At 40.2% G+C, this 24,859-nt stretch overlaps 1 protein-coding gene across 1 annotated transcript in view; it reads right to left on the bottom strand.

Moving 5' to 3' along the window:
• Positions 1-24,409, bottom strand: part of spon1a (spondin 1a) — a 71,701-nt gene extending 47,292 nt beyond the window's left edge. The window contains exons 1-5 of the mRNA XM_032508114.1: positions 24,178-24,409; positions 23,023-23,129; positions 17,233-17,366; positions 5,243-5,316; positions 4,709-4,831 (exon numbers count right to left, since the gene is read on the bottom strand). Of these exons, the coding sequence (XP_032364005.1) occupies positions 4,709-4,831; positions 5,243-5,316; positions 17,233-17,366; positions 23,023-23,129; positions 24,178-24,409 (670 nt within the window). The remainder of the gene's footprint in view (positions 1-4,708; positions 4,832-5,242; positions 5,317-17,232; positions 17,367-23,022; positions 23,130-24,177) is intronic.
• Between the last annotated feature and the right edge of the window lie 450 nt (positions 24,410-24,859).

The raw sequence follows: 24,859 nt of genomic DNA, 5'->3' as shown, positions 1-24,859 counted from the left end.
CCCATCAATCCATATTTGTCTTCACTGTCAAGATTATTTCAAAAATATTAGTTTGTTGATGGCCCTTTATAAAATTATAAGGCCATTGGTGCCCCAAGCTTTCATAAATGTCAGACCCGGCAGGCGGGAAGTCATTGCCAAGAACTACATTTGCTTTAACATTATGTTAGTTCACAGTTTTATACCCATCACTGGGTTCTTTTGCCTAAGGTTGAATGCAGTATTGTACTTCAAAGCTGGATATGACTTAGAGCATATCTCCTTTTAAACCATAGTGTTGTCTTCCTGTCAAAATTGAAAATCAACACTTTTATTGACGCTTTTAATCAATGTTTTTAACTTTTTCTTACATTTTTTTTCCCTTTTTACAATGTTTGTCACTTTTTTTGACGTTTCCCACACTACCTAACACTAACTTATTAACTTTAGTTTACAGTTATTTTTGGGAATTTATGGTCAATAAACCTTATTTATATAAAATGATACCTAATGTTTGAGTTAAAAAAGCAGAAATTAGAAATTATGGATAACTGCAGGCTGGAATATGTCAACTTTTACTCAATACTATTACTAATTTCTTTTTTCAATGCTATAAAATTGAATAAGACAAAATTAATGAAAGTAGAGATTTGTACTTGCCAAAGAGTGTTGTGTTATTTTGGGTAATTAAAATTAACACTGATGTAGGAAAATGGGTCAATTTGACCCGAGGACAACATGAGGGTTAATGCAGTTTAAGTAGTGATTAGTGTTTGTGGTCAGGGTTGTGGCTGGTTTTATTTGACTAGTCCCTGTAGCCACTCAACTGATGTTGTTCTGTGTATTGCCAGATGTCTGTAAATCTATGGACATGATGTCCTACACAAATGATGCAAAGTTGTAGTATGCTAATGCTAGAAAATACATAACAGTGTTATGTTTCATTTTCTTGTTCTATTGATAAGGGACAATGTAAATAAAATTGATTAATTAGACGGTTAAAACAACAATGTGGATGTTGGGATTTAAAATGAGGCCAACCACAGTGTGGCTGTGGAGTTCAAGAGCTTTGATGGGGCTTGGTTAAAAAAGAATTTTGTTGACTACAAGGCAAAAAAATGTGTTTGTGAATGCATTATATGAAATCATACAATACCACTTTGTATACTGTCAAGGCGAAGACAGTTTTGGCTGGACTAAGTATGTAGGCAGGCAGGTGTTGTTTTAGTGTATATGTTTTCAGTCTGGACTTCAATATATTGCTTCCCATGTGTAAGAGGAAAATGACTGATAGGGTATTTATTTATTTGATCGATAACTTAGTGTTAAATAATCTTTCCGTCTTTTTCTTTATCTCTCACAAATCAAACAAATCTTTGTTGACAACCAGGCCAGTCTTTGTCTCAATATACCCTGTGTACAGACAAGCTGCCGGCTCTTGGGTTGAATAGTCAGGCACTGTTACGTCACTTACAATGGGGACGAAAGGGAGAAAGAAAACTGGAACTATCAAGGTTATCATGTTGGCAGTACAAAAAAAAACAGTCCTGTTAGCCTGTTTTACAGTGACTTTTTACTCTGGAATGTGTGTCACCACAATGGTCTAAGGCTCCTGCACTTGAAGGACATATGTTAAAAATACATACAGTAGTGGCAAATTTCAGGTAGCAAAAAATAGTACTAGTTGCACCAGAAAGGAAAAGTTAGACCAAGTTTTCTTTAAAGCTAATTATTTATTTGTTGACGGATCATATTATGCTAACTATACTGCAGTCAGTGAATAATACAGTGTGTTAAATTAACTAATTACCTAGGATATGACTTTGTGCAAGGATAAATTTAACTGTAACATCCTAAAAGTGGAGATGAAACAGACACCACGCAGCTTGACCTATCCTCTTTTAAGTTGATCTATCTGCAAGGTGTGTGTATTTGTGTGTGAGAGTGAGTCACACACCAACTACTCCATCTATAAGTCAGTAAATTAGGGCTCCTTTCGATCTCAGGGTTTATCTTATTCCTCTCTAATAAGTATACTGATCTGACCAGCGAGAGCCGGTCTTAGACAAGAGTGCCAGGGTAATCCTTAAGTCCAATCAAATCCTGATAGTGTGGCTCAAGGTTATACACACATCACTCTCAACCATAGCATCATACTGTAGCAAACCACACACATCACTATTGACAGCCACGTACCAGGGTTACACCACCCACGTTGGAAACATATCCTAGGGTTGTTTTGGGATACAGTGCTACAATCAACATTAAAGAATAACGCTAATGTTTTTTTATTGTCAACAAATCCTATTTTAACTCCTATTTTACAAAAACTACGTTTACATGCACACAACTATTCTACTATTAGAAGAAAAATTCTACATATTGAGAATATGACAAGATTCAGAATTTGACACAGGTCATATTACCAGCCTATTCCGTTTGTACATGTTAAATAACGCCTCAGAATGTAACCATTTCTGATTAAGACATGTGGGATATGTCGTTGATATAATTCAGGTTTTAGGAATATTCGTTGGACAATTCGTCTCAATTGAGGTTTTTAACGCAGTTTGCGAAAAAGGGCCTCGGGCCTGTTTATGGTCAGCTCTCAAGTCATTTAAACACAACCCATGTTGAGTGCTGTACAGACCAGAGCATGTAGCTAAAATCACCAAAAAATGACATAAACACACATTGCACACATCTTATAGACACAAATAAACACAAATCAGCCACATCAGGAAGATTCAAATGCTAGCAATTTAGAGTGTGTTTTGAGCCTGGACTTTAAAGAGTCAATGGCTGGGGCAGATCTGATATGGAGGGGAATGATGTTCCACAGTCTGGGGTTCGCAACAGCAAAGGCTTATTGGTCATCCCTGAGATTAAGTTAAGAGACAGCCAGTAGCCCCAAGTTAGCCAAGGTTAGAAGGTCTGCAATATAGGAGGCGATCAGCCCGGTAAGGGCTTTATAGACAAAACAGGAGAAGCTTAAAATCCTGAAGAAAACTAGCAGCCAGTGGAGAAGGTCAAGAACAGAAGTAATGTGGTTCCTTTTTCGGGTACCTGTCGGGAGCCTGACTGCGGTGTTCTGGACCAATTGCAGGGGGGGCATGGTCTGGCTATCCCCAGACCAAGCCAAGCTCAATAGATTTGAGATTGAGCGTTGGTCTGGGGAGTCTGCTCTGTATTTTTTCTGCACAAGAGGCGTGACCAACGAACATAGTTCAAATGACTCTGTACGCAACGGGAAAGTCCTTCAACCAATCGGACCAAAGATCCGGGTGACGTAGAAGCGACAGCAGCATCAACTGGTTGCTGCGCTTGGCTGCGCTTTGGTGGCATTAGGTGGCCGTCGCTGTGTTGAATGTAAACAATAAGCTGTTTGGTCGCTTCTCTATCATCATCGTGTTAAACCTGCCAAGAGCACAGCAGGTAGATAAGCCAGTTTATGATTGGTTCCCGCAAAATTGCAAACTGAAGCAGGAGAATTAAACATGCTGGTTTCCAGACCGAGCTGCAGGGCAAAATCCAATCGCCGGCAGAGTGGCCGGGGTTTACCCAGTCTAGTGGGGACAGGGATGACTGACTGATCCCAGTTGCAGTAGTCCAAGTGAAAGGTGTGGATGACTTTCTCAAGATCTTTCAAAGAGAGAATTGGATTTTTACAAGGGCTAAAAACTGTTTACAAATATTTTGTAAATATTGCCTAGTTCCAACTTGCCTTCCTAGTCCGTGGCACTCAATCTCAGCCCAATCATTCATTCGCAAGTTATATAAAAAAAAAAAGGGTCATTAGTACATGACTTTCAAAAAGACATTAATTTCTTAACACAGCTAGGCACTATAATTATTAACAAAAGTTACTCAAACAGGAGTAAATAGTGTATTTGTTGGGGACTCATTTTAGCTACAGATTCCATTTGCCACGGTAGTCATGTTTCCGGTGTTACACGTGGGCAAGCATACACTATTGCTTATCTGTTGCTTATATGTTGCTGATGATCTCATTTGTTTTTCTTTTCTATTTAATGCCTATAAGTTCTATTTTCTAATTGTAGCTTTTAATATTTTTTATGTTTTCGTGTTCAATAAATTGACTAAACTAAAACTAAACTAACTAAAGGATTACATTTTTGGCCCACCGCCCCCACGGTTTTGTTTTTAAATAAATAAAACCCATTTAGTTCATTTTCCCTTATTAGTGCCCACTTAAATACTACGTGTGTTATCAAAGTTGGACAACGGATGCTATAATTTAAAACTGAAACTTCCTGCTCTGTACAGCAGCAGCACAGAGTAGCAGCAGTCACTTAGTAATGTATGTAAGTGTAATAGAAATCAAACACAGGTTTTGTTGACGGTTTATTAACCGGTGGAAAAATGTCCTCACTGTGGCATCTCTACTGCATATGTGAGGAGCCAGTGAGTATTTACAGAAGCAGGTTGGTGTATTTGGGATCAGCTGAAAATAAACTGCAAAACCCATGTTAATTGTAATGAAGGGACATGTCACCCAGTACACAGTGTTGCTCACTGGAATACAATGAAAGCCCATGGCCTGGTAGTCTATGGAATAAACTATAACAGGCTTCAGCTACACTGGAAATACGAATTAACCTGATTAATTCACTGCTGACTTAAGTCTATTCTTAGGATTTTTTCGACAGCAACAAAAAATAAAAATAAAATAATGAATATCATTAGCTGAGGTGAGGTTTGTGCTTACGTGGATAGTCTTTGGGATGAGACTTCTCTGACCAGTTCCCATAGAAGGTGACTCTGTACTTTGCTGTTCCACAGGCACAACAGCTGAGCAGAGGTTTATCTGTAGTGTCTCCATACAGGGATTCTGTACAGTAATGAGGGGAAAAGTAAAAGAGCCAGAGAGAAATACAGAAGATTATGAGACAGGTGTAGAGAGAATGCTCATTACTATTAGCAGCAGATGACAGTGATACCATCATAAAGGAGACGAGTAGTTTAAGAAAGTAGCAAAAGGAAGGAAGAGAGTAAGGGTATGAGAAAAGGGGAGGATGTGCAGCACAGTTCTTTTGATCTGTTGTGTGACATTCAATGTCATGCAGTCAAGGGGTCACACTTATGTACTATCATTCACATGCCACAACATAAAAAATAGTGTAAAATAAGACAGGCAAATAAAAAGACTAAGTTGGGAGGGACATAGAGTAACAGCAGGGAAATTGAAGGAATAAGAAATGCATAGTAAATTATTTATTCTATGTCAACGAAAGAAACCTACCTTTCTCACACATTCGCTTGGTGAGTGAGCCTTCATCCTGGAAATTAATTATCCTCTTCTGCACAATACTGGCCCTGCACATAGAGAACAAAAAGTAATGAAGACATATTGAGGTGTGAAGTTTGTTGCGGCCAGCACTGAGTGTAAATGTAAGCATAAGGGGCAAAGGTATGAGTTAAATGTCACAACAGGAAAAGATGAGAAACATTTTGGAGAATCTGTGAGGTTTAAAAAAAACAAAACAGGCAGCAGGAAATGTGAAAAATCTTGACTTTTAAAATGTGACAGCCTGAACAGTGGATTGTGGCAGATGGAACAGGTGCAGAGTTATTCATATCATCTTCCTTTTTCCCCCCAGAAGAATTCTAAAAGCAGGTATCAGAGCCCACAGGGACATTGCAAAATCAGTCTTTCAGACGTAGGCATTCAATGTCTCATACAAAGACCACAAAAAGCATGCATCAGCATTAAGATATAAGAGTACATAAAGATGAGATGCTGAAAGGCTGAAGAAAAAACTGAAAAGGAGAGAAAGACAGCAAACAAAAAATAGGTTTTGCACAGAATAAAGGCCCAACGGCACTTTGTAAGTAAAATTCGTAGAAATGCAGAGGTACTAGTAGTAAGCTATATGCACTGTGTCGATTGGAACTGAATGACAGGCCAACAGTAATGCTGCCCAAAATGTGAGGCCTGGCAGAGGGGAGCTTCGCTAGATTGAGCTGTCTGAAAGACTTGTTCCACCGGGTGCTGGGGAACACAGGTCTGAGAGGGACCTTGACATGTAAATCAGCCACAAACAAACCTTTTTAGAGGCCAGCATACTTGAGAAAACTACAACAGCATACAAGCCTCCAGGCACCTAACTTCCTCTCAAACACCAGCTTTGGTTAAAGGAAAGTTTCCATGGGGATAAAACCCAACAATGAGGTGCTGGAAGGAGGTGCTGGGAGTAAAGTCTAATCCAGGTGGGCCCCATCCAGTTGGACTGTTATGATAGCATTTATTCTGGAGTATCAAACTAAGCTGAGCTGTATTGTGCTCTATTGAGCTGAACTGATCGCAGAACTTGCCCTTCACAGCAAAAAAATACATACAGTGACTTGGTGTACATTGACATAGAAGATGAGAGAAATTAGTTGAAGTAATTTCCATATTTGAGTACTCACAGTAAATAGTAAGAGTAACTGCAATAAAACATCTATTCACAAGAATTGTTAGCTAAGGTAATGTTAACGTGCTAACTAAACATTAGATCACTCTTCTACCCATAAAGCTACTGTAGCTAAATAAAACAATCATTCTACAAATCACCAGAGGTGTCAAATGTATTCACACTCAGGTAGAAGTATAGATACTAGGGTTTAAAAAGACTTCTGTAGAAGTTGAAGTATCAACTCAAGCTTTTTACTTAAGGACAAGTGTGACAGTACTGGTTTCAAAATTACTTAAAGTATAAAAGTAAAAGTAATGTAAGGGGGGAAAATACCATTAAGGATGAAAGCTTAGGCCGCGCCACAGGGGCCTATAGTGCACTACCCCACCTCCCAAAAAAACAGTTTTCTAAAGGCCATAATGACTATAACGTTATGTTAAAATGTTACTGTTGAAAATTTGGGATGCACCTATTTCAGCCACATTCATGCCCATTGAAAATGAACACATATTAGTACAATGCAAATACATTCAAGAACCATATATGTGTACTACTGAGCCTCCATTTCAAACAGAGACGGCCAAGACAGGTCATATCCTGCACACTGCCTTGGGATATGAAAAATCGTTTATGTCATACATCACACTAAGGTCTCTGTGGTGGCCACAGCCACACAAATGTTGGTTTGAGGTTGAACACACTTACCACATCATTACCACATTAACACTTTATTACCTGGCTGCTGGGTTCTCTTCTTGGTGGAATAAATTATGGGGCAAGAGTTATGTTTTGTTGACTTTTTTAAGGGGCCTATTATGGTGCCACTATAACTCTTTGCCTTTATTTACTTTGTTGAATTTGTTTTTGTTTTGGGGAAAATAAACTTTTTTTGAACTTTAACCCTGTGTCCCTGTGTTCCTTGACTGCTTTGTCCACAAAAGTCTCACAACTACTACTCACAACGTGTCAGAATAATAGTATACACATGAGAGAAAGACAGTATACGTTGTAGTGGTGTGTGAGAGAGTTTGATCAAAATAGTTAAATATATTGAAAATTATATTTTCTGACAGGCTGTTAAACCAAGAAGAAGATACGGAAAAGGGAATCTTTCTATCAAACATACTTTATTGAGTTAAATGTTCATCTATTAACCTTTCAACATATTATCAGCAGTACCACAGAGCAGATTCAGGCTTTGATTTCAAGAGGCTGTAAGCCGGAATGGCCTTCCTTTTTAGTCAAATTATCTTTTGACTTAAACACTCTGAAATGTTACTATTTTCTTTCTCTCATTCCTTCTCACAGAAAGAAACAACACACAATTTATTCATTCACATACAGGACACAGTGAATACATTGTCTCAAACACACTATATACTACAACTACACATATTAATTAACATACACTACTATTCTCCCTCACATACACTCTCTGTATTTTCAATTTCACTCAAACACACCATATTTCACTCTCATAAATATTAACTTTCTCATATGCATACTTTTGGGGTATATTGGGGAAAATGTGAGATTGTGATGGTGTGGGTAAGCGCAAGTATGATTTATGGCCAAAATGGCCAATGTGGCTGAAATGATTCAAGGTGAGCAACACCACCATCACATCTCTTCATGTGGCATTGCTATGGCGATCATCTGAGAGTCCCGCCTACACTGAAGGGGTCCTATCTGCAGGGGAAAATAAAATAGAGAAAACTACATGGTACTGAAAGTGAGGTGAGTTGAACCATGCTGTGGAAATGAGGCGTAATTGTTCACGCTTTAATTCAATCTCACACCTATTTCACATATCTCCCTGAAAGAGAGAAGCACACTCTGCCTCACTGCTTGCCCACTTTCCTGGGCTGGCCAGACAATCAAGCAGAGTAATGCTTATTTAACATCCAATTTAAATTCTATCTCACTTTGCCAAATCCACACGGCCACCAATCCCAATAACCCCAAAAGTGCACTGATTTGAATGTGAGTGATTCTCTGTGGAAGGGAGTTTGTATGCATGTTTGAGACCTTAACAAAAAGACAGAAAGAAGAGAGAGTGAGAAAGAGAATGAAAGAAAAAAGCAAGATAGATTTAGTCTTTCTATGGCTACGTTTCCATTTGCATGCTCCGTAGATGTGTAAAAGAATTAAATAAATAAATAATTATTTAGTTATATTGGCCCCTGCTACAGCTGCTACCTGCTACAGATATTTAATTACTGCACAAAAGCAGACTTATTTACATTTAATTTATAAGTGTCTGCTTGACTATAGTGGCCTGTCAAAGTCCTCCTTGATCTGTCCTATCATTGCGCTGAAGGAGATTAGCAGACTCTGACAGCTGCATGTGGTTGTGACATTCATCTGATCACTGATACACTGTCTCACAAAGACAGCCCATCAGAACACATCACACTACCCTCCATATTACACGCCAGAGGGGGATGACAAATAAATTGCTTCCTACCTACAAATGGAAAGATGAGAGATAGTGCCAACTTCAATGGCGAGTGCAATGTATAGATTGTATTTTGATGGGTGACGTACTCTGGCTCCAACCAAAAGGATTCAGCTGTTACAGTAACTCCTGACTAGAGCTCCACTTTTTGTCATCTCTTTGCTAAAAGTTGCTGTGAAGGACAGTTAGCTCTGATATTGCACAAAGAACAGTCTGGATGAGGAGTCACGTGATGGCTGGACAGAGATGGCGGCTTAAGGTGTAGCTCCTGGCCCAAATTTGTCAAATAGTTGTTTTATATGGTTCCAAATTTTATATTTTACCACTTTGTGCTAGTTAGAGTTACTTGAAGCAGAATGGCAAAGAAGAACAAACCCCAATGCATTGATGCGGATGCCATTGCAGAGGCATTGCTGGAGAAACAGAAAAGCTACCTTGAGCCACGTTTTTCTCAGATCCAGTCTCAGATTCAACAGATGGGCCTCAACAACGAAATAAGATAACTGCTATCCTTGCCCAGCTAGCATCTCTGACTGCAAGCCTTGGCTCTATCACATCTGATGTGAACAACTAAAAACTACAGTGGAAAGCAACACATGTATACTTGACAGTCATGGCCAAGCTTTTTGGGAGCTGGATGTGAAGCTAGCAGACATGGAGGACAGAAACCAAAGATGCAACATCTGCATCGTCGGGCTAAAAGAGGGGCTAGAAGATGCTAATGCTATTCAGTAGCTCTCAAGCTTGCTGCCTAAGTGGTTCCCGAATCTAGCAGATGTTCAGCAAAGAGATTATGAGAGCCCACCGAATTTACAGTGATAGCCCAAAGAAGAACACCACTACTAATCGTACGCTGATTTTCAACGTCCTCTGCTACACAACCAGGCAGGCGATCCTTCAGGGTGCACAGAGATCTCCGCTTGTCATTCAGGTCCGGAAAATTCACTTCTCCCCGGATTACAGCAACTTTACGGTCAAGCGGCAGCAAGCCTTCTATCAAACCATGGACTCAGCGCGAGTCAAGGGTCTGGATTTTTTCCTGCTTTATCGGCAACACTAAAGATCAGAGACGGTGCCCAGTACAGAGCATTCACCTCCGCCAGGGATGCTAAGGACTATGTGAACCGGGCTGCGCCCCATCCTCCTCCTGCGGCCTGCTGTGGCACCTGGTTAAATCAGCTTGACTTGCCTCGGTTATCAGCAGAGGAATCAGCTAGCTTCTATTGAAGAATTAAGACTGGCAGTACAGAATATGCAAAAAGGAAAATCCCCAGGCACTGATGGGATTCCCCCTGAATTTTTCTGCAACTTTTGGGAACAGTTGGGTCCTGATCCTTCTCTACATGATTAAATTCTCTATTGAAAAGGGTGAATTCTCATATGTCAACATTAGTGAACCCTGACCAAACAGGATTCATAAAAACGAGACTAGCAGCAGACAATGTTAACCGCCTTCTCCATATTGTTGATGCACAGGAGGACAGTAAGACCCCAATGTCACTTCTCTTTCTTGACGCAATGAAAACATTTAACAGACTTGAGTGGCCATTTTTATGGTCAGTCTTAGAGGTGATGGGCTTTAGTAAAACTTTCATTGGCATAATTAAATCTTTGTATTCTAATCAGCCTGAGTCTTAACCGGACACACCTCCTCCTCTTTATTTCCAGTTTCTAGATCCTCATGCCAAGGCTGCCCCTTGAGTCTTGCTTTATTTGTCCTCGCTCTAGAGCTGCTGGCTCAAGCCATTTGCCAATCGATCACGGTGTCACCAATACACATTCAAATCCAATACACAGCATCATGTCTCATTGTGTGAGGACAATGTTTTGATCTTTTTAGACCTTCTATCACTATGCGAGGAGTATGGAAGCTTATCAGGCTTTAAAATTGACTGGTCAAAATCTGCACTTCTTCATTTAAATGACTCTGGTCGCAATTTAACCATCTCTAATAACATACCCATTGTTAAGCAGTTTAAATATTTAGGCATTGAGGTCTTCCCCTGCTTAAACCAGATTATTAAGCATAACTATTCTGTTGCCCTGAACAACGTTTTGAAAGACATGGAAAAAAGGATGGGAATGTTTATTCAAGCCCGTATCTCAGTGGTTAAATTGAATATTTTACCCAGTATTAATTTTGTGAGCTTTATGCTACCTCTCTCCTCTCCTGCTGGCTACTGCCGTAAATTACAATCAGCAGTATCTAAATTCATCTGGAAAGGCAAGTAGGCCGCGACTCAAGATGTCTACTCTACAGAGAAGGAAAGAGGATGGTGGCCTCTCAGTTCCTAACTTCAAACACTATTTATTTTCCTTTGTGTTGAGGCCCCTTCTCACCTGGTTGAATCCAGATACATGTGTTTGCTGGCGTACCTTAGAAGATACCATGACAAAACCTTGGTCCCTCCAAAAAGTTATTTTCACCCATGTTTCTAACTAACAGTGCCAACTACGCTTTGGCCCCATTATCTCACGTCTTATCAAGACTTTGAGATTAGCTGAAACATGCTGCCGTGTAGCTTGCAACTGGCACACTTTTCCCCCTATATTCAATACCACACTCCTGATTGGTGGGAGGCCGATAACAGCCCCACAATGGGAAAAAGGGGAGTTTGTCGTCTAAAAGACATCTATAGCGACGTTGGCTTGTTACCATTCTCTGACTTGCAGAACACATTAGATCTACCATGTTCCTCCTTCTTCTTTTACCTGCAGTTAAGGTCGGCACTCAAGGCATACGGTGTCCCTTGGCAGAGGCCTTTACCCATTCATCCTATTTGGAAGTGATTAACTGTGCAACCTAAAAACCGTGGTATGGTTTCTGGTTTTATCAGTTCTTGGTGGTATCTGGCTGCTCTGCCCTTCCTATTGAGAGGATCTGGGCAAATGATGGCCCAGGCCTGGGTATCGATCTTGACTGGCATGAGGTATGGTCGGTCTAACATTCCAGAAGTATCTCACAATCCAGACCATCAGCAAATTCACTACAATTTCACTCACAGGCCATATCTCACCCCCGTGAAAATGCATCACATGAAAATTATTAACAGCCTTTTATGCACTTTCTGCCCAATTAAAGCACAAGACACATATCTACACATGTTCTGGGAGTGCGCTCCCGTTGGTCAGTTCTGGAACAGTATTGCATCCACAATCTCCTCCTTGTTAAATGTGACTGTGCCTGTTACTGTTAAGGTCTTGATTCTGAATGACCTATCGGCCTTTCAGCTGCCTGGGACTCAGAAACATGCTGTGTTTGCAGGACTTACAGCTGCAAAGAGGATGATTAAGACCCGTTGGAAAACACCACACGACCTGTCTATCCGGACATTGGAAATTTCCAACCTGGATGTGGTCTATTTGGAACTGTCCACGGCACGGATAAATGGTGCCCCAGGGAAGACTCTGTACATGTGGCGGTGCATCACTGACTCCGTGAGGCGTGACCTCTAACTTGCGCAGGTGTTTGGTCCCTTGTCTTGTGCCTGTCTGTGTGTGTGCTTGTTTCTGCGCGTGTTGTTTTGTCTCCCTCCCTCCCGTCTTTCCTCTGTTTAATTAGGGGTCAAAGCCCGAGGGGCTGGGAACCGCGGTAGCAAAGCTACGCGCTTCACACAGCAGGGCTGTGGAACCCTATTGTTTTTCTAAGGATTATTCGTCATCATCATCTCCATTATTATTCTCCTTCGCATAAAACTCACGCTACAACCTAAACCATACATGACAGTGGTGTGCCATTTTTAGGACTGGTCCAAAACTCCGCAAAGAGCGCCACACTGCCACCTTGTATGGTCGAGTTAGTTGTATATGATGCCAAATGGCACTTCTGATTAATAACTTTGTAATTTAATAATATAACAAGTAGAAACATACTGTCTTTTAGAGCTAAAAAGTAACAGTGGCCCCGTTCTGATGATGTCTTTGTTGTCTTTCTATCCCTTATAGAAGGTTTTGTATCCAGCCTAGAAGCCCAGAGTTTTTCGGGGTCATTATGCAATTAATCCATACTGTTACATGCAAGATTGATACACTGTATGTAAGAATTGTAACTAATTTGTCCTTTATATGAGTTATAATGTTCAATATGTTTATTTTTGCACTGGATGACAAAATATATAGAACTGTTTTAGGTAACACAAATGATACACAAAGAAACGATGGTCATAGATTGACTATGAACAACAGGGTTGATGTTTTACAAGCTTTTATAGAAAACGAAATCAGACTGACCAGAGGTTGTCAAAAGTCCTTTAGGGCTCTGGGATATTTGAAACAGCAATGTACCGCCAATCTTGCAGCTCATACCTCTTCATAACACCTAATGTTTGCCTCCCCATGTTACGCTTTGGGTTCCACTTTCGCGAGCTCCTCCGGTTCGCCAATGGCAACTTGCGTCGGGACGACTGGCGCGATGAGGCTCGGACCCCGGTCATAACTGCTTGCAGTTCTAGTTATTATTTGTATTTGTAAAAATGTTATTATATTTTTTTTTTGTTTGCCCTGGGATGCATTCTCATCTCAGTGTATTGTTTGTAATTGGTTGACACTGTTTATTTCTTAAATATGTTTATAAAATAAAATTTAAAAAAGCATTTGATCACAAAAAAAAGAACAGTCTGGACAAAAATGTGGAGAACAGAGATGGGGACATTTACAATGTAAAGTTTAATGAGAATTAAGCACTCATTTATCTACCATTTCCAATCAAGTAGGAGTAGAAAAAGCCCAATTGCAAACAAGTAACAATTAGAGACCCCGTGCTGAAGAGCAACCCTCTCACTGGTTAATTCAAGTTGAAATCTTTTAAGTCAATTGTGCCTCTTACTAGTGTTGAGTAATAAAAAATACGCTAACAATATCTTACGGAATGTGTGTTTACCATGCGGAGCACCATAAGCGCACCATGCGGAGCACCGTAGCCGGCTTCTCAGAGCTCTGTAGTGGTAGTGGCTAAACACATCTACTATCTGCCGCTGATACGACCAGCTGTGACGAAGGTCTGTAGCCATGTCACAAAGTTCTGTAACGGCTGCCGCTCTGTAGTACAAAGCTCTGTAGCCAATTTCATTTGACCAGCCGGTGGTCTCGTAGTTTTCTTATATCATACGTTTTAGTGTGCATAACTTTTCATACAATATCATACAAACCAATTCATGAGAATCCGTTGCTCTCTGTAACACCCCCGTAAAACTGTCAGTGGACTGTGTATTTTTGTAGCCAACAAGACCAGCAGATATTAGATAAGCTAATCTAATAGTTATATATGGTGAGGCAAGTACAGTGCAGTTTTAGATGACAACAGATTTAAAAAGTAAAGAAAAATAAGATAAACTTAAACTTATAAAGGATTTGAAAGGAATCAGATTCAGACTCAATACTCAATAAGCATACTCAAAACTGAATTTGATGCTATTGAACCCCATCCCTACCTCTGACTGCAACCAGCATCACTACTGGGCGTTGTCCACAGTGTGCTCTGTTGCACATGTATCAACAACTAACAGCGAACGTCAAAGTGTACTTAACACACCCTGAACACATTTCTGTATCACTCCAGGAAGATGAGAAATTCAACCAATGTAAGTCAGCAAAAACATTATTTAGTAGTGCAGCGAAACTTACAGGTACATTCTTTTTACCAAACAAGAATGGGATAACGGACAAATAACGGAAACCTTGGCCTGATATGAGTCTAGCATGTAGGAAAGCTGAAAATACTCGATTGGATGGTAAGACTTTCAAAAACAGTGCTCTAAGAACAGGAATTTGAATGAACATCGTTGCCTGACCCTATCATCACAAACCAACCTTAGACGGAACCAAACCACCAAACTCAGTCATTCCATTTAAAAGACAACAACTGCCCGTCAATTATGCTGCAGGAAACCACTCTGGAGGAGCACAAAGTCCTGGAGCAACAATTGAGTCACGGAAGCTTTCTAATTGTAACACACATGCCACACATACTCTTAATTTCATGGCCAGATGTTTTTTTTTTTTTTTTAAATAACCATGTTATTTTACAAGCAGGCAGACTGACTGAGCTCTTTTGGGATGTGAAACGACATTTACCCTGCCTGTTGTGGTAATTTAAATTTCTTCTCTAACATAATCTAAACAAATTAGCAATCTTCTTCAGTTGTTTCATTCTCTGCATGTGTTGTGTATCCCATGTTTCTCTGCTTGTATGGGTTGTATGATAGCATAGCCACAGTTTTCATATTAAAAGTTAGTTACAGGAGATGAACCTCCTCAATCAATACCATTTCTGCCATCATCCCACTGAGCTTTATAAGGAGAGCCGAAATACCAACATGACCTGCTGCGATAAAACTACTACAACACACCACAGTGAAGATGAAAACAAAGAGGAGATAGATAAAAAAGAGAGGAGCGGAGAGCGAGGAGTCAGAGAGAGTACAGGAAAGCTTAGAGGTTATTGAGAGGGCAGGTCATGAAGATACAGCAGAAAGATAAGGACAAGGGAAATGGAAAGCACAGAGACATAGAAAAAGGAAACCTTCTTGCATTCTGTATCAGCCACACAATAACATGCATTACCATAAAATGCAACCTTTTCATCATCCCGTTAACATAGGAACAGCAGAGATGTAGACCAGGCAGCAGAGAAACCGACTAGGTGCACACACAGTTAAATCATGTATTGATCAGAAAGCCTCGTGAGTCACAATCCCTTAGTATCTTTCTACCTCCTGTACTCTCATTATTTTCCCACAGTCCTGGAATGGTAAATGGATTCCAGCCATGATTTGTCTTCAGCTGAACATGACTACCCTTCTGTTTCCAAGTAAGCCCAGAGGACACAAAACAGCAGAATTGATTGATGTCAATCAGCCGTATAACTAATAAAAGTAATGAATATTTTATGAAGCCAAGTGGGAATGAAAATTTGACAAGGCATTCTGTACTTAACTCTGCATAGCTTAGGGGGAATCCATGTACTGAAACTGGTTTACTGTACATGTGGACTTGATGTATGCTGCTAGTAATGTTCATAATACCAGAGAACTGTAGTTCTTTACATTAAATGATAAAATTTTGATATGTCTTCGTATGACAAAATTAAATATAAGCTACTTAACGCATCTTGTAAAGCATTTATGTAAAATTGAAAAACCAATGCTTAAAGTCATCCTACTACAAAACGTCAACCTCTCTCACATTAAAACTAACAGTTACTCAGTTCCCAGTACACCTAGCTAAAATAATGCAGTCTGACGTAAAAGTCCTGCAATAAATCCTTATGATAATTTTGTAGGGAGTAGCTTGCGGTGCTGTTGGACTGTATTGCATTATACAGAGAGGTGTTTGTTATTTATTCAACCCTCATTGAAATAAGTGCTTTCAATCCGCTATAATAAATTCACATTCACAAAATACAAGAAGACATGTTAGTGTGGCTGCTTGGAAAGTAGAAAAAAAAACACCCTTATTCATCTAAACGCACATAGTATAGGGGTTGCACAGACTAGTCAACCTTTACTCCTCCACAATGGCATTTTGACCAAGTTTCTGATCATGTGGTTTTGTCACTAACAACATTGAACTGTAGCACCATAACAGTCAAAAACATAGCTCATTTGGAACTTCCTTTGAAAGCCACAAAACATTTGGGACATAAGACAATATTGAAGCTGAGGACAAGGAGAGGTGCCTGTAGCTGTTTGGCCTTCTGCTACGCTAAAGGACATTTGCAGTCAGCTGTTTGTGTAAAGACACGCATGAACTACGTGCTAATGCTAACATTACAGGCCCTCCAGCATTGGATCACTGGATTATCACACGGAGCCCAACATAGGAGACATAAGTCGAGCTACACTTAATGGACATTTAAATTTCATGCACACATAACTAAACATAAACTAAATGCATTTGTTGCTAACGAGGACGGATAATAGACTTTGCACTGAGTGTTTGTTTATGGCAAACTTTTGATTGACTGACAATCACAGAAATGCATGACACATATTTAACTAGTCAACGTCAACTTGACTTTCATCACATCAAAGTCAACTTTAAAAAATCTGTCATGCAACACCTAGTATAGTATGCTTTGAAAATAGTCAGTAAGAGATAATTACAAAAAAAATCTATAATTTAGGACTTGCAGACTAAGCTTGAATCTTGTATTCTCTATTGATCCGCAGGCAGTGATGGAGGAAGAAAACAATGCCATTTAAAAACCCTCCACATAACCAGACCTCTTAGAATGTAATGAATTACAGTTAACCAAGCACAAGGACCGGTTTAGCTAAAAGTCAATCCTCCACCAGTAGTGTATAGTGTATGTCTAAGCATTTAAACTGAGGACTTGCCTCTGCTCATCAGACTCGGCATCAGTCGCGGTATACATACTTAATAGAGACACAGCCAGAGCCGCTGGGAGGCGCAGTCCAAAACACCTGGATGCTGGTGCGTCTGCGAGGAGTGCTCTCTGTCACTGCAGGGGGGCAGTTGGTCATGAACTGTGTTTCCTCCTCATCAATTATCTGTTAAGCACAAACACACACACCACACACACACACACACACACACACAGAATGAGATTAGTGATAAATGAAAATGTCCTCAGACAAGACTTGCTTCAAAGGCACTTGAAACATCTGCAGTAATTTTAGTCATTAGGTGTTGGACTATTTCATATTAATTTCCTCTCCCATTGTCAGCTCAAGTGCCTATAAACATAATTAGCAGCTGAAACTGACATTGATTTCACACTTTCAGGACACATATAAAATAAATCCAAACTACAGAACGTGAGAGTTGTTGGTACAACAAACACGTCTGACTTTAGCAGCTATTACGTTAAAATGAACAGAAGGCTCTCACACTCACTGGTTCCAACAAGGGTTGTGCCGACATCCATCGTGATGGTTGACCGGCATCACAATGGAGAGGCACCATCGTGATGCCCCCCCCACTGTCAGACACACACTAATCCTAGTGGACGGGAAATTGACAACTGCAGCAGGCTTAAACTAGCAAAGACACTTGCGTCAGGCTTTGCGCTGTGTTGCCCCTTATTTGGAAACTACCTCCCCCCTCCTTACGTCCAAGCTATTTGTAGCGATACAGTCTCTCTCTCTCTCCCTGTCAGTATAGTAGCTTGCTCTACATGGAATAGTAAAGTATCAGCATGAGGTAGGTCAGGCTCTGCGCCTCAGCTTGGACACTTGAGCAAGAGAGGAAAGGCGTTAACGTAGAACACTATCATACTTTCCTTTATCCCCTCAATGGACTAACTTTGTGGATACTACTGTGTGTGTGCATCAATAAGTAAGTCTGAGGGCAATTTTATGTGGGTTTTAAATGTACTTACAAAGTAATAAAATTCCAAGGGGTTTTTTTTTATGTGGGGACTACAGTGAAATAAAAGTGGGAGAAGGGGGAATGACATGCCGCACGGGGCCACATTTGGCGTCGTAGGGCCCCGCGCGGGGTAGTAAACTTCAAAATGGCTTTGCCTACCAATGAGCATCGGGCCCCCATGTTGTTCTTCTTGAATGGGGTTATTCTTGCAAATATAACCGATAATTTTTTTTTCATCCGAAAGGGTTTTTAGGGTTTTTCTGTTTTCGCAAAGGCAATTTCCAGTACTGCGTTAAAAACTTTAGGCACTGTGTAATGAAAATAGGGCTTTTTAATTTACGCCCCTACCAGCGGGAGCAGTAAAAACTTTATTTCGGGGATTTTTCTACTTCCCAAAGGTCGGAACCCAAAAGTCAGAATAAGAGACAGGCGGGCAATTTTTTATTTCCATTTCCTGTAAAAAAACTTCATTGTCGGGGTTGGGTCAAGGGCACAAGCTCCCCAACCCTTTTTCCCCCAAATACCAAAAAAAAGGTATTTTGACTTTGACACCCAAAAAGCATTTTGATTTTATCGAGTTTAAAACCCCGATGTGGTCCACCCTTGTTTACAGTGTCTCAAAAATTTACCTACACATTCTTAAGTTGCTAAAAAAGGAAAAAAAAATCATGTTTTGGAAATTTTTTTAACCTAAAAAAAATAGTAAATCCAAATTTTAAGGACACCCAAATTTTTTTGTGATGAAAACGTATTTTTAATAAATAATGTTTTATTTAAAATCAGGGGGGCCTAAGTAACATACCCCTATGTTAAATTCCCCTAGGCAGGCAGATTTTTTTTATTAAAGGCCTTTTTCCGGGTTTGAATTATCTCCTGATAAAATTCCCCTTTGGCCTTTTGAATTAAAATAGCCCCCCCTTTACAAAATCTTTACCATGCTTTGAATGGCTGGGATTTTTATAAAAACATCTCTCATCAAACAAACCAGGGTTTGTCTAAACGAAATAAAAACCCTGCCCTTTTCTAAGCATGGGAAAAGTAGTGAGGAGTGGGCTTTTTTAATTCAAAAAAGGGCCCAAGGGCTTTATCAGGAATAATTCCGAAACCAGGAAATAATGGCCCTTTAAAAATAAAAAATTTCCGGGCCCCTATGGGAATTTAAAAAGGGGGGTGTAACTTTTGACCCTGATTTTAAATAAAACTTATTTTTTACAAAACGTTTTCATTTACAAGAAAATTGGTGTCCAAGGTTTGGGTTTTTACCTCATTTTTTAAAATTTTGGGATTAAAAAATTTCCAAAAAATGATTTTTTTTTTCCCCTTTTTTAGTCAAATTTAAACGTGTATTAAAATTTTTTAGCCCACTGATCATGACACGTAAACAGCAAAAAAAAGAACATCGCCCGACCTTTTCTCAATTGAAGAGTCCAAATGCATTGCCCCCTTTTACTTTAAATACCCTCGAGACACGACTTCATTTTTTAACTAAGAAGGGAAAATTTGAGACTTTTGCAAAGGGGGCGCACCGGAGCGTATTCATGCCCAGACCAGGATTGTTTGTTGGAAAGTGAAAACAGGGAACAACTTTCTCACCCCAAAAACTGCAAGAGAATTTCCTTTTTCAGCCATGTTTTGATAGTTTCCTTTTAAAAGGGATTTTGTGGGCTGTGGTGGTTCTGTGGGTGGTTCGTTGTGTGTGTGTGGTGGTGTGTGTTTTTTGTTTAAAAGCATGGAGAGGGGGAATCGGAATCAGAGAGACCAAGGGGCTTGTGTGCGTGCGGGTGCTGGTGTTTGGCGTGGCCTATAGGTGTGGGGTTTTCGCCCCCCCCCATGTTCCCCTGGTTTCAACGGGACCTGGGTGGCTGAGGGGGCCAACACATGTTTTTAAACCTGAATCCCCTGGGGGAAAGCTTAAAACCCCCCTGCAAAAAAAAAAAAAAGTTTTTTTCCAACTGACCTATGACCATTTTTCTAATTCTAAATTTTCAAACTTTTTACTAATAGATAGATGGTGAAAAATGTGACATAATTGGAAAAATGTATGCATTTGTGCATTAGAGTAAGTGATTGGCTCTCCACTGGTCCAATCCACACAACAATATTGATCTAAAATAACAAATAATTTGGAAAATTGAATGCAAATTGACCAATTTGCACAGAGAATTACTTGTCAAACATCTTTGTTGTCGTAATTTCAGATCATCCGTGTGGAAGTATGACGTGAAGACGATGCACCCACAATCTCTGTTAAGTCTACATATACTATTAAGTTATACAGTGTGTTGCCCTCACAGTGGCACCGATTTCACCCCTTGCATAGCCACATTTGCCTTTTCTTGTTTTATCATTTCACCCTGCTGAGAAGTAATGTCTCACCAGACATTGCCAGCTGGTTTACGCTCCTGCCAACACACACACACCACACAGACACACACACCACACACCCAGACACACACTTGCCACGACACACACCATCCACACACACACACACACACACACCCACACACACACACACCACACACACACACCCACACACACACACCCAACACACAACCACACACACACACACACACACACACACCACAGTGGCAGCTGACCTTCCCAGAAAGCTCAATAAAAGTGCTTTTCATCAAGTCAGGAGCTGTCCTAAGACGGCTGAGACGGGACACACCATGAGATTTCAAATGAGCTGTATGTTAAATAAAGCCTGACGTCTTCTGTTGCAGCTTCTTTTTTCCATTCTTCTCTCAATGCCTGGAGGGCAGCCCACCCAGGACTCTTTCAGAATGGAGGAATGGTGTGTGTGTGTGTGTGTGTGTGGTGTGTGTGTGTGTGTGTGTGTGTGTGTGTGTGTGTGTGTGTGTGTGTGTGTGTGGTGTGTGTGTGTGTGTTTGACATAAAAGACATAAAATGTGAAAAACTGAGCAGGTGATGATAGAGGGATATATCTTTGGACAGCAGTTTATTTTTACTGTGCTGTGCTTTTAGCGAAACAGGTGATCATCTGCAACTGATACCTTCCACTTCTTAAAACCTAGCAGGCTTCTAATTAAAGGCAGGTCCCAGTAATGGCATATCCATTATTTTTTACTTTTAATGCCAATATCTTAAGTCTACGGTCACACATCTATCTATCATTCTGTGTGTACTCCACACTCAGTTGCATCCATGCGTGGAAAGCAAAGAGACTGAACGTGACTAAATGATGTAGTGTTTCCTCTCTTCACTCCTGACATTTAGCACCCTGTCACACCACGCCACACTCCGCCATACGGCTGAAGAGCATGTTCAAGGCTGGCACTAAATAACAACAGCATGGAATCTCATGCAAGAACCCATAAAACAGAAGAAATCTGGCCAGTGTTAGCGCTTGTTAAAAACAAGACAAAAATAAAATGTTCCCGCTTTTTATGTCCTCACATATTCAAAGCACAGGTTCACAGTGAGTGCCACGGCATGGCCGTAGCTGTGATCAGAGAAGCCTGAGGGCTGCTGTGCAAGCCCTTCCTGTGTATTGTACTACAGGTTCAATAAAATAATAGGGTTTTATGTGGGAAGCGACTGAAAATTCCACATTTGCTGTTAAACCCATTTAACAACTGCTTCTTTGCGAGTTCTGCCCTACAAAGACATATGCTCAAGTTCTGGGCAGGAGTGGAAATTTGGCCTAAAACTTTATGATGTTATGCATTTAAAAAAACAAAACTCTGCATCGTGATATATTGTACCTTTACTGTTGTAAACTGAATAAAAATATTTCTCTAACATGTTGTTACTTGATACAGCTAAAACCCAATTCCTCAGATGCTCAGTTCTTTTCAAATCCAAAAACAGGAAGTCATTTTGTGCACTATGGACTTTTTGAAACTGTTGCCTAGATTCAAATGGAATAGACATTGGCTGGAGACAGTAAGCTAAAAGGCATACGAAAGAACAAGAACCAGTAGAGTGGAATTAATTCAAAAGGTTCTAAATGTAATGTTATGTAGAGGTTTTCATCATGCGAATGTGCTGTAATAGTATCTACATACATTACATGATGTTATATGTATATGAATAATACTTTGTAACATTCTAGAAATAAAGTTTATCATTACATGATCATTATCCTTCCTCTCTCTGGACTCACACACATACACATACGTCCAATCTTCTCTCTACCACTCAACTCCTCACAACTGCATAATAATTACAAAGACCTCACACATTTGGCCATTATCACATGCGTGCAAAAGCAACAGTTTCCTTGCCTTCTCTCTCTTCTTTTGGCACTCTTGATGCCACTCTCTCTCTCATTTTTTCCTGCTTCTTACAAAACTCCAGCTTGGCTTATCTGTGTAAAATGCTTATTAGCCTCTCAACTAGACCAATTATACACATCCTACATACATGAACTGTACTATATGCCTGCTTGTGGGCACACACTTTTCAAATTCCACACGTGTACTTTCACAGCCTTGAAAAACAAAGCTACATGTAGACTCTTTTCATACGGTTTAAAAAGCCTACTAAAGAAGCTGGGGTGAGAATTATCGCACTTTGACATGTCAAGACAGGACGCTGTGCAAAGCAAATCTGTCAACACTACCATCCCCCCAATCTACAATAAGATTTGTCTATTTATTCACACAAGTTACGCACAGTGCTGGAGTCCAGAGGAAGGATGGTATGCAGGATGGACATTAAGTACCAAGGCTTAACTACCGGTGTGGCAGATTAGGATATGTTAATTAATTGCCATGGAACTGCACTGTGAATAGAGAAAATGTGCAAATTGTTGAATTGTCAAATCGTTTCTGATTGTACAAGCAGTCATGTCATTAGCTGCTACCTTACCTGGAAATTGCCAGTGTAGTCCTCCTCTCTGTCTCCTTCTGCACCCTCCTTCAGGGCAATGAGGGTGAACCCTCTGAAGTAGGAGGGACTGGATGCAATCAGAGTCACTGGATGGATTCAAACAAGAGTGACAGCAAGCAGCTAAACTACAATACTCACTGCCAAACATAAGGTGGGGACTACCTGCCTGAGTAGTGTTACACTTATAACAGTGGATAAATGGTAATATATTCTGATAGAATTATAATACTTCTTGTATGCACAATTAAACATGCCACCTGTTATTGTGAGTGTAGCTTACATGACATTAATTATAATGGTTCCGTCTCAGCCAGGCAGTAGGCTATTATCAGAAGATGTTGACGTGTTTTTATGCATTTGCAATTCAGCAGAACATAAAAGAATGTTCATTTACTTTGAGGAAACTTAAATTTGCTGTACTTGACAACTTTATCAGATTCTTGGGATGGGAAGTGTCTAAACTTCAAAATAACTCGTGATTACCAACTCCCACTTTAAGCTAATTCAGTTATTGACTTTGAATGATATGAACCTATTTATAATTAGGATAATAATAATATTAATCAAGAAAATAATGAACTAACCGCAGTGCAATATATTGTCAAGTCCAGAACAGCATGCTTCTTTGAGATTCACAGAGCAGATGGCACATGCAGCTCCAAACAACTTCCACTTTAAACAAAAGCTATAAAATTTGGCACAGCTGCCTTTTTAAAAAATCTGTTTTTACTATGAAAGAGAATACCAAAAAGCATGGAAGAGTATGCAGAGGGATTAGGCTTTATATAAACCTTCAGATTTGTTCAGCATGACTATTTACTCAATTGTGTCCAATTAGGTTGAAAGGAAATTGTTGTCACCTTTGGCTATTATAGTTATAATAGTTTAAACGCATATTTCGTTATTGGGATCACAGTAAGGAAATATGCATTTAGTAAATAGGTGGTCCTGCATCGATGCAGGGCCATCTATTTACTAACCAAATATGCTTTCAGGGCACATATACTCGCTTCTCAACAAAAGTATACTTATATCAAGTTTGCATAGTCTACTGACCGTAGACTCGTATTTATTTCACAATACGTACATAGTGGAAACCAACGCAGTGTGCGTAAAATCCCGATAAACACAAACCTCTGTATGTGCTCCCTGGCTGATAGCTCTCAGGGTCTCCCTCAACGCGGAGGCGAAACTCGCTGTTGCCCTCCTTCCGATTGCTCTGAGCCCGTAATATCCGACTACAATACCCGTCTCCCTTCCCGAATCTCTCAGAGGGCTCCTCGGTGAATGCAAACATATTGCACGCCGTGATGGAGATGAAGCAAAGCAGGAGAATAAAGCGCGATTGTAGCCCGGTTGTTGTCATCTTGTAGGTTTCCGAAAGCCAAGTTGATGCGCGGAGATGAAGGAAACGTTAAAGCTCCTGGTTCACTCCTAAATGAGAACCCAACTTGCCAACTGCTGAAGTAGATTTCTGCTCTGCTAGGAGGGTAGCTCCATCCTGGTAGAGCGAGGAGGAGGAGGGACTGGGATGCGCTGTGCTCTCTCGTCCTACGAGAACTGTGTCGCTGGTTAGATTGAACGGGAGAGCAGAGTTTCGAGGAAATGGCCAAGAGAGGAATGAGCGCTGTGTGTCTGTCTCCAAGGCCACAGCTATTTACAGACAGACTATAGAATACTCTGAACCAACAGACTGACAGCAAAGACAAACATTCCCACCAATGAGGAGGACACGTTGGACATAGTTGAACTGAACTCTCAGTGCAGAGAGAGAGAAAGAGAGAGAGAGAGAGAGAGAGAGAAGAGAGTGTGTGTG

This window comes from Etheostoma spectabile, chromosome 1 (genome assembly GCF_008692095.1).
Source record: "Etheostoma spectabile isolate EspeVRDwgs_2016 chromosome 1, UIUC_Espe_1.0, whole genome shotgun sequence".
In the NCBI taxonomy this organism is placed as follows: Eukaryota; Metazoa; Chordata; class Actinopteri; order Perciformes; family Percidae; genus Etheostoma; species Etheostoma spectabile.
This window is presented reverse-complemented; position numbering and strand designations above follow the sequence as displayed.